General features: G+C 38.9%; 1 protein-coding gene across 1 annotated transcript; it reads left to right on the top strand.

Annotated features, from left to right (window-relative positions):
• The first annotated feature begins 5,109 nt into the window (after nucleotides 1-5,109).
• On the top strand, nucleotides 5,110-10,122 carry LOC117823038 (DOMON domain-containing protein FRRS1L). Its single transcript, XM_034698070.1, has 5 exons — nucleotides 5,110-5,715; nucleotides 6,123-6,207; nucleotides 6,470-6,608; nucleotides 8,565-8,811; nucleotides 8,895-10,122. The coding sequence occupies exons 1-5, from the start codon at nucleotides 5,511-5,513 to the stop codon at nucleotides 9,065-9,067; spliced, it is 849 nt and encodes a 282-aa protein (XP_034553961.1). The 5' UTR covers nucleotides 5,110-5,510; the 3' UTR covers nucleotides 9,068-10,122.
• Nucleotides 10,123-11,595: the final 1,473 nt, after the last annotated feature.

Below are 11,595 nucleotides of genomic sequence, written 5' to 3' on the forward strand. Positions count from 1 at the left end.
TCTCTCTAATGGCACACACTGTACGGGGGTGAATTTTTTTCTAACGCGACGGTTCAGAAGATATTAAGATTACGAGTTTTGCCCAAATAAGGACATGACTGACGTGACTCCCGGTCGGGAACACACAGCCATTGGCTAAGAGACTCACACTACGTCACACTCTGCCTAGTTGAGTTACGCATTACCATATTTTATACAGTTTATGGTTGTAAGCCCCTGTGAGACATTTCAAGTTGGTTGTGACTGAAAATGACATCAATTCCCCTTATGAGCTACAAAGCAAACCAGATCATCAGATAAGACATTGATCATTTCCACATAGTTACTTTAATGTCTTATACTGCTGCCAAAGGACTGCACTCTACAGAAGCTACCTTTTTTTTCATACACACACATAATTTGCATCAAAGAAGCCCCATGAGTAATAGATTTGACTGTTGAAAGACAGAGGATTGAATTTTTTAGGTTTTTTTTGGGCTTTCATAACTTTTTTTTTTTTTAGAGAGCAGTAGATAGAGTAGGAGAATGGGGAGAAAAAGATTGGGGAATAACATGTGGTAGAGGGTTGCAGATTGGGAATGGAGCCTTGGGTAGTCCAATTAGAGGACTAAGACCTCAACACGTGGGATGTGAAATTGAATCACTGAGCTAAAGCGGCACCTGAAAGTTTTTCATCAATAACATTGCTTACACGTAAGGCAAGGAGATTAATGGTACAGCTTAGTCCAAAGGGGGCATTAAAACCGACACTAACTGAAAGCACCTCACATAAGTTTGATGCATCACTCTAAAACAAGTCATATGTCAAAGTCAAAGTGTCAGTAATGAATGAGTATGAAGAGTGTTTTCTCAAGTCGATAGACTTTTATTGACTGATAGTCCGTGCTAAACCATACAAGAGTATCTTTGCATACAATTGTGGGTTCCTAAAAAAAACACCACCCATGAATGTTTTCTATCAGTGTGTGTTTATGTGTGTTGGTTTGTAGGTCTGTCTCAACAAGTTCAGGTTGGTGGCTGAGCAGCAGACAGATCCATGCCTGCGCTCATAGCAGCTGTGTTTCTGAATGGATCCAGCAGCCATTGTTCTCCTGTCACTAACTCGTCTCTCAGACCCTGGAGACACACCGCTGACATTTACCAGAGACCCCCACCCTCCCCCCAGTCCATCCTCCCTCCCTCCCTCCCTCTTCTGACTCACCCTCTCCTCATTGCTTCTCTCCCACCATATCATTCCTCTCTCCTTTCTCATTCTCTCTCTCTCTATTGCTTCCATCAAGTCCCTCGCTCATTCTTTCTTTCTGTCACTCCATCTCTCTGTGCGTGATGTGCAGGGACTGATGTGTGGGGATACGTGTGTGTGTGTGCGTGTGTCTGTGTGTGTGTGTGAAACAGAGCAAGTGTTTGTGTTAATGAGTGGCCCTTTAAGGCTATTAAGATAAGATTGGTACGCCCGAGTCCCTCATTACCCAGCAAGCATTGCCCCCTACACAGAATGGTAATTGGGAAGGAGAGAGGGAGGGGGTGGAGGGAGGTGGGATGGGGGGTGGGGGTTAATAGGAGGATAAACGAGAGATAATTGGGCGGATTGAGAACAAGAGGAGTGATTGATCAGGCTGATTTGTGTCTGCAGAAAGCGAAGCTGTGAGGAGTGGAAGGGTTAAAGGTCACACACTCTTGTATGTATGTACACACATGTCTGTGCACACCCATAATACAGGAAACACACGTTTTACACGCATGAGTGGATGCTCTTTGGACCTGATGACGGTTCAGTTCTAATTATAAGGAGAGATGCACATATGAGAAAAAGTTAGTCTGGCATTTCTGTGGCATTAGTTTGTACCAAGTGGTCAGACCTATGGAGCTGTGGATTTAAGAATTACGCTCAAATTCTAAAATCGTGTGTTTGTATTCGGGTTTGAGTATTTGTTGTCAATCAGCTCCTAACCTCCCTGACAGTCACTGTTGTCTCTTACATACATAGTCTGCTTCACAGAGTGTGACACCAGCATCACCTACAGGTTACGCACATAAACAACAAACTGTCAGTGTTAAAGAGACTCCCTCACCTGCTGTCTGCATGCGTATAATCTCAAACTACAATGCCTAAAACTGGACAAAAGTACAAAATCAAAGTAGATTTGTATTTGTTTCTTTATTAATCAAACTCAAAAAAAAGAAAAAAACAGCATGACTAAAAATTATATATGGCTGTCTGACATTAACAGGATGCAGAAATAAATAATACTATCTGATCTATTTATTTTTTTCAGAAGCGAGAGTAATTCTGAATTAATTTTGATTTATGTATTTATTGAGAGTTTTATGCTCATAACTTACATGTTTAACAGCTGATGCTCTAAAGAAGACACAATTTTACTAGAGTAACATAGGTTGATGAGACATCTGTTGAAACCACATAGTCCAACATACTATATTAGTTTAAGTTAGAATTTTAAGGTATGGTAGCCCAAGACAACCCTCTCAGCCTGCCTGTGCCAGATCTTTGGTTTAACATCACCCTCCAGTGGCAGGACACTGAACAAGAAGACGTGTTATCATTCAAGGTTGTGAGTGAGGTAAGTTCAGAGGTTCAGCGACACTGTTAGGGTCACCTTTTTTTGCATTTCCTAGTCATGAGTTTATATGAACCCAATACACAAATGAAAACCTAACTGCAATAGCAAGGGCATACAAGGCCTTTTAATCCTTTGCATATTATCAAACTGGATACAGATTTGGACCTGTACAGAATTCCCCCATTTTCAGGTAGATCTTTTCATTAGAGTTTGTTTCACAGGATGGCTGATTACATTTTTTTAGACCAACATTTAAAGCTCCTGCTGATTTTTTTAATCAGATAATGAAACAGGCTGTTATTGATACTGATGTCTTTATATGATGTGCAATATATTATGATTCTTAAGAGCAGATAAGACCATCAGCATGAGATTGACTTCCTTCTATCTAGTATTTCTTCATGCCTGTTTACAAAGCCACCAGGTTAGTGTCAGACCCAAGGGGACTAACAGAACCTAATTAATCAGGCTTTGTTTACATTTACGCAGCAAAACCTCCCCATGGGTTGACAGTTCAAAGACAGCAGAAAATGTTTTACTTAGCAGAATATAGTGTATGTGTGCATGAGATCAACATAGAAATAAGAAGTACATTTTTGCCTACAGGGGTTGCCAGAATCAACATAAAACAAAATGAGAGTTCCTCACAGTAGCTCAGAAGTCTATGTTTTCTTCAGCTGACTTATCTCTAATAATGTGGACAAGTCATTAAAAAAGTGTTTGGATACTTAATGTCCTTATAAAGAAGTTTGCTTTTAATAGCAAAAAAACCCAATAACAACATCCTGGTTGAATCCACTACCTCCCAGCATTATGCAAAGTAGAGGCAGAGTTAAAGCTGTCTTTATCATGGAGAAAATCATAGCAAGGTTGCAGCTGAATACAAATAGGTTTTACAAAACATGGTCACCAGTGATACTGAGCTCTAATCACCTCTTGAATTTTCTTCATTTATTTGATTTGATTTATTTCCCTTGAGTTAATTTCTGTTTAATTTTACCCTGAATACACTTGTGTAATGTACACTATAACCTGGGTGTGTATTTTGTGAAATAAAATGATAAGAATGTAGTGACAAATATTTTAAGTGCAAATGCATATCCTGTATGTGTGCTTGTTGAGTGTCAATTGAAAAAAATACTAACAAATAAAAAGTTTTTAAAAGAGTGTTTGTTTTGTGATAAAATGGCAGTAAATCAATTGTAACAAATAACTGACTTGATTTTGGAAACAATTAAAATAACAGAATATTTTCAATTGCGATGATTTTTAGGGACTATTTTTTGCGTGTTCCCTGTGTTTGTGGCGGAGTAGTAGCTCAAGGGCAATGATAATCCAGTTCTGTTTTTTACATTAATTCTATTTTCAACCCACTATTTCCGTATTTTTTTAATGACTGCTCCGCTCTTTTGTTATTTATGCTCACGTGTAGGTGTAGCCCCGGCTTTCAAACGTGGCATGATGGGATACGATGAGTGAACACCAAATGTCTCACACATTTATGGTCTCACAGCTCTTGTGAACTGCTCTTTGACCCCGGCCTCATCCCTGTATATCAGGGGTTCCCAAACTTTTCAGCCCGTGACCCCCAAAAATACAGTTGCCAAAGACTCGTGACCCCCACTGTCCCTCAAAGTGATTTAATGTGGCTTCATTTAGCTGGTCTGCAGAAAATTACCCTACCAATATGAACATGTGGCTGTGTTTCATGTGCCTTTATAAATTAATCTGCTGCTACTGATGCTTTTGATAATTAACTGGTCACTAACCCTAAACTTAGGTGTCATCTGGCAAAAAGAAAGGCAGAAAACTCATTACATTTTCTATTTTCAAGATTTTATTTCAAGTTAAGCTACTATTTGTGTCGATGTTTTTTACTATAATGGGTAAAATGTACTGTTTTTAGATCATTTTTGTCATTCAACTTTATTTATTGCTTTTTTTTTCAGTATTTTTTTGTTCACCACAAGTTAACACATTATGTATAAGTAATGCAAAACCAACAAAAATATATACAGTTGTGCTGAAAAGTGTACATACCCTGGCAGATTTGGGGATTTTTTTTTGGGCCATTTTTTAGAGAATATGAAAGATAAGAGAACATTTTTTTTTTGACTCATGGTTAGTGGTTGGGTGAAGCAAATTATTATCAAACAACTGTGTTTACTCTTTTTATGTCATAAAGACAACAGAAACTATCCAAGAAACCATAAATTCTGCCAGGGTATGTCAATTTATGACCACAACTGTATATAAAAAAATACAATATCAATAAAGAAATAAATACAATAAACAGTACTAACAAAAAGGAAGATAAACATGAGGAAAAAAAGGTAAATAAACCAAAATAAATGAATATTTTTAGATAACTTAAATAAAAAAAAAAACATTCTGGATGACATCTCACGACCCCCCATTTGTGTCTCGCGACCCCCTAGGGAGTCCCGACCCACACTTTGGGAACCCCTGCTCTATTTGTATGGGGCAAATTGCCCAATTGATTGATCCTGATGGCAGCACGTAGCGGCTCTTGATTGGTTGTTTCTGTGATGGACTGAAGAGGCAGAGAAGAGGGAGGCCGGGCGAAACCATTCTTCCTCTCCGACTGGAAAATATGTAAAGACTAATTCGGGCTACAAGACATCTGAATTTGGATTTTACAGAGGATTATGGTCGTGTTGCTGAATTAGATTGTAAGATTACACATCTGGCTAATTTGTGACTGGATTAGCCTCTGAGCGACGCGGTCATTGGCGTTTAATCCTCCTGAACATCCCTGTGCACCAACATCACAACAAGCAGGAGGATGCAGGGATGATATTTGTGACGCTGCGATGGATACCTACGAAGATATGCAAGAAATCACGAGTAATAGGTTTGATTCCAAGTTTGTAAGCTGTTTGAACATCGTTTATAAATAAAGAAGCCATGGTTTTCCTACGGAGGCTGCTGCAGTTGTCGGTGCTGCTGATCCAGTGCGGATGGTGGGGGGTCGCATCGAGCCCCACCGATGAGGGAGCACTCCGGGCCGGCCAGGGGGAGCACGGAGAACCGGGCCACCAAGAGCCTCACAAGGACTCCTATAGCACCTTCGCGTCCGAGTTCTTGGAGTCCAGATATCTGTCCGATGACGGTAAGGATGCAGGATGCTTTGTCCTTAAGATTCCTCGCTGGAGGATTTTGTTTACAACCCAACAAACAAACCCTAAAAATGCGTGAGGTGAAAGCAAAGGCCAGAGAAACAGAAGCTGAGTATGTGCTGTTTTATTTTGTCCTGCATCCAACCTGACTTCACTCTGCAGGGCCTTTCAGCACCCAGGCCAGCTCCCCTGTGAGGCTGCCCACCCCCCTCTACACCTCTCTCTCTCTTACACACACACACACACACACACACACACACACACACACACACACACACACACACACACACACAAACAAAGTAGTAGGAGGAGGAGAGACATTCTTCACTTTTCCTTTAAACAGCCTACAATAGTTTTGTTTGGAAATGAACATGCTGATTTTTAATTTTTAATTTCACAGGTTATCCGTTCCCCACCGCCCCACCAGTTGACCCCTTTGCCAAGATAAAAGTGATCGACTGTGGAGTCACCAAAGGCTGCATTAGGTGAGAGGAGGAGGCATCCTTTCCCTGCTCTCACTCTTTGAAATCACAGCTCCAGGCTCCAGAGCAGCTGTTTTCCCTGAGACTGCTCTATCCTAGAAGATGTGTCCTGACTGTTAAGTCTCTGATCTCTCAAACTGGGATGAAATTAATTTAAAAGAAGTACTAGTTATGTAATGTTGTGAGCTCCACCTTGTCAACTTAAGTCTGTTTTTTTCTCTGTTGCTTTAAAAAATAGTGCTGACATTTATCTGCTTCTGTACAGATATGGGAAGCCAGGCTGCGATGCGGAGACATGTGACTACTTCCTGAGCTATCGTCGTATTGGGACAGACGTGGAGTATGAGATGAGTGCAGACACAGATGGATGGGTGGCTGTAGGGTTCTCCTCCGACAAAAAGATGGTGAGCTGGTGCACGACCTGAAACTCCTGCATCTATTAAGGAGACTGCAAAGCCCAAAATACTCACACTAACTATACTTGTTGTTCTTTCTGTTGTTTACATCATCTTCTTTTGCCATGAATATAAAAGCTTCATACATAGCATGGTAAGACATTGAAAGATATAACAGGATACAGTTTATATCAGGGATCAACTGTTTATTGGCCTGGATGATTAATGGGGGCTGTTCGGTATTGGTATCAGACCTGAGAATCCAAGATCAGTCAAGCCCTAGTTTATATCATAATTTAAGGCAGAAGCAGTCAAAAGATAAATATAAGCGCCTGTGGGTTAGATATTATATTAGACAAGTGACATTATGTTACTTTCCTCCAAGCAGCAACCTCAATTGTTGAAAAATTAAGCAAATGTGGGAGTTTAAAAAACAGCAGTTTCTTAAGTGTCCCCTTGACACCAATATTACAATACCCAATTTTACAGCAGAAATGAAAATGGTCACAGCTGTTATTGTCTAAATAGCATTTTATTTATTAATATACACTATATGAGGAGAGAATTTTGTTCTATAACTCATCCATTTTGTTTGTGTTGAGTTTAAGAGTTATGCATAGATTTGCATCATCAGTGGCATGGCTCAAACATTGGTTCGGCTCAGTTGCACCAACAGTGGTCCTCCATTTACAGATATTGCTGCTCTCCCCATACATTCCCAGTCCTGGCATGAATTAGTGCATGTCATTCCCTCTCTCTCCCCACGTTTGTCTCCGTCACGCTGTCCTGTCAAAAAAAGGCTAAAACACATTACCTTTAAAAACAGTCAGAGTTGTTGCTGTCTGGGTGACACCACCAACTTACATCCATGTTTTATATAACCTATGCCTTCCTCCCCCATTTTAGTGTATTTTCTTGTGAAGTACATTACAAGACACTTTATGGAAGTCATTCAACTCTTTCGGCAAAGACAATCCTTTGCATTAGCAACTGATAACTTTTAGACTGAAACTGTGAGGGTCAAAGGAAAATGGGGTTCCAAACAGAATGTTTCGGAGATACTTTTTGAAGTGTTCAAGATACCTTTAAGTGAATGCCTTAAAATGTATGTCCCAAACTGCTGCCTGAGATCCTCCGGCAGGTCCCTCTTAGAACTCCCAAGGGCGAAGTTAAAAACCAGAGGCGACCGGGCCTTTGCAGTCAGGGCCCCGTCACTCTGGAATGACCTGCCGGAGGAGATCAGGCAAGCCACATCCTTGTCCTCTTTTAAATCTCTTTTAAAAACACAATTTTTTAAATGTGCTTTTACTTCTTTACTCATCACTGACTTTTTAATTTCTGCATGGTTTTTATTATTGTTTTTACTTAACTCATTTTAGCTCTCCTTACCTTTGTCATGTGCTTTTGTGTTTTCACTCACTATGTCTTGCACTCTGTAAAGCACTTTGTAAACATGTTTTTAAAAGGTGCTATATAAATTAAATGTTTTATTATTATTATTATTATTATTATTATTAATGTATATGATGGAATGTTATTTTAGTAAATGAGGTGGGTACTACAACATTCATTATCTGATCTCTGTATAATCATACTGAGAGCTTTATTTTTAACTTCAACTTTAAAAGTTCAATTATAAATTGTAGCACTTCTTCAATTCAAATTTGATGGATGTTAATTCTGTTGATTTAATATTTTGTAAAGGACTTGTACCTTTTATTGATATGAATTTCTTTCTACACGTGTTACCTGTTTATACATTACAACAATATATTAGATGCTGAGTCACAAATGTCTTATGTGGTTTTGTAACAGTTATCGTAGGAAAACCCAGCGCTTTACTGAGATAAAAATGAACAGTGACCTGTCTGTCCCTGTTACTGTGTTAATGCTTTATATCAGAATTGTCAATTTTCTTCAATTTTGAGTATAGCTGTGTATCTGTGTTGCCTTTTTTTTCTTCAGGGTGGAGATGATGTCATGGGCTGTGTCCATGACGATAATGGACGTGTGCGCATTCATCACTTCTACAATGTGGGCCAGTGGGCCAAAGAGATAAAGAGGAACCCTGCGAGAGATGAAGAGGGCATCTTTGAGAACAATCGGGTGACCTGCCGCTTCAAGCGACCGTTATATGTACCCAGAGAGGAAACACTTGTGGACTTACACCTGTCGTGGTATTACCTGTTTGCATGGGGACCTGCCATCCAAGGTAACTGATGAAACTTGAGTACAAAGTTAGCTGTGTTTTCTTTGTCTTACATATCTCACACATTGTCTTTACTTTTTTAACAGGTTCCATCACAAGGCATGACATCGACAGTCCGCCTGTCAGTGACCACATGATCAGTATCTATAAATATGAAGACATCTTCATGCCCTCTACAGCCTACCAGACCTTCAACTCTCCCCTCTGCTTACTGCTCATTGTAGCCCTCACCTTCTATCTACTAATGGGAACTCCATAATGAAGCACAACAGAGAGCGAGACCGAAAAAAGAGGAAGAGGAAGCAGCAATAAACAAAGTTGCCATTTTTGTCTGATGCCACATTCAAGTGCATAGAGACACTGTAATAGATATATAAAAAACAGTAGAGAGTATATATTTATTACTCAGAATCCATGCTGAGGATCTAGACAAAGTATTAAACCTGTTCTGTAGAGGATTCATGTACTGCTGTCGATACAAACACATGGTCTGATATAAGAGTAGTATTATAGTTAAAGCAGACTCATTATTTTCAGTATTCACAATAGCTTCCAAATAATAAAAAGTACGAGGACTACACATGCCAATAACTAAACCTCACAAGACTTTACAAAACTGCATGCACTGGGAGATCTGGGAATGAGTTCAAAGGCTCCTTGTAACTGGAGAAGAGGAGACGGAGCCTCATGTTGAACTTGGCTAAAACATAATGGATTTCTGTAGGGGAAAGAAAAATAGCAGCTCTCAGCTGTTTGCAATGACTCTTCCTGTCTGTTTACCCTTTATGTTTACCTTTCAAAAACAGCAGAACAAAGATGGTCTACTTTCTTGTTTTAACCATAACAGTATGTAGTTTCCAGGGTTTGAATGACTAACTTAAGTATGCATCTACCATGTAAAATATTTTAAGATTTTTTCCTAATGTTTATAGCACTGATAAACTCTTGGTTCATCACAATTTCCACTTTTATTTTATTTTTTCTCAATCACAGTGGTTGTTACTGTGACACTGCAACTGTGTTTCGCAGATAGAGAGAGAGAGACTGCAACATGAGTCATTATTGCTGATATAAGCAATAACACTGAACAGGAGTGAACTGTGGAGAGAAGAAGTGTTGTCTTGGACTTGGATGAATATTTTCCCCCTGGTAGTCGCTGTAGCCTTTTGAACTGTACAGATTATGGATGGATTTGTTAAAATGCCTCTCACTGAAAAAATGTGCCATGGTTGAGTTTATCAACAGTAAGCCATTGGATTAATAAAAATTCAGTACAAACAAATAAAAATACAGATGATGCCGTGCATGAACAGAGCTGTGAAAGTCAACCTTTGTGAAGCTGTATGAGGTGCTTTTCAAAAGTTTTAATATAACTGCATTTAGGGCTGACACTAACATTAAGGACACTCACATAATATCCTGTGCTTTTTATGAATGCAAAGGCTCCAAAAAAATAAATTTATATTTCACTATGTTTCAGTTTGTCAATGTTTTCCATGTCAATTTTAAAAATTCCTGAGTGGAAAATGTCTCCCAGGAAAGCAACTAGAAACTACTTTATACTTAATGTCACTTGCTGCTTACCTCCAGCAAAAACCCTTTTTACAGTGGTCAAAAGAAGGAGAAAATCACGATGCCATGTATTGCTCATTCAATAAAATTAAACTAAATACAATAATAAATTACAGTATTTCTCAATTGCTAAAACACATTTCTCGACATCCACCATGCTTTTCTCACACTATAAGCACAAAACCCAATTTTCAAACTACATTCACCAAACCTCTGACTCTTCCTGCAAAACCCTATGTGCAAAACCAAACAATGTTGTCAGATCAAACCCTGAGTCAATCAAAATTAAAAACAATACTGAGCAGTCATTACACACTACATCAAATCATTTCAAACACAATGCTCTGGACATGAAGCTGTAGAAATAATGTTTATTGTTCACAGTAGGCTTCAAATGCCCTCTTTGAATTTGCTTCCTATATACAGTAAAAATAAATATAAATGAGAACATGATCTATCACCGTAGCTCAGATTTCATCCAAAGTTACTGTTCTTTGTCTTTCTCGATTTCACTCCCCTCCTCTTCCTCTTCGACCACCTCTTACACTTCAATTCAATTCAATTTGCTTTATCAGCATGAACAAAGACATGTTGTTGCCAAAGCACATAAGTTCAGACAATATGGTTTAGTGCAGGCATGTCCAAAGTACGCCCCGGGGGCCAATCGCGGCCCAAGGTCCATTTATTTATGGCCCAAAGCTTCCATCTTAAATGGTGTTATTTATATCACAGAAATTAATCACATTCTGAATCATCTGTACATTTGCAGTTTCTTTCAAGCGCACAAACAAAACTAAAGTTAATCCAGAAACGTCTCAAAAAGCCAAAACACTGGGAACTCTGCAAGACGGCAACTAAGAAGAAACACAATAACTCTTAAAGCTGACAGGTTTTCAAATGAATCATGATTTATCATGATGTGAAAATGTTCTTGATGAACACTAAAAGTTCAGAAGACACAAAAGAGGACACAAGACAACATCAAAATTCTGAAATCATACAGAAAAGGCTAAATTTGATGCATAAAAATTGTTCAGAACTCAGGAAAATAGTTATTTTGTTATAAAATGTTGTCTGCTGGGCAGAAAGGTCTTAAAAACGACATGAAAAAGAAGTGTGATGTAATCCAGATCATGATCCTGCCATAGGAAAATAATGATACAATATTTTTCCCACATTGCCCGACCCTAAAGAAAAACATTTTCCTCCAGAAGA

The sequence above is a fragment of the Notolabrus celidotus genome, chromosome 12, assembly GCF_009762535.1.
Source record: "Notolabrus celidotus isolate fNotCel1 chromosome 12, fNotCel1.pri, whole genome shotgun sequence".
Classification (NCBI taxonomy): Eukaryota; Metazoa; Chordata; class Actinopteri; order Labriformes; family Labridae; genus Notolabrus; species Notolabrus celidotus.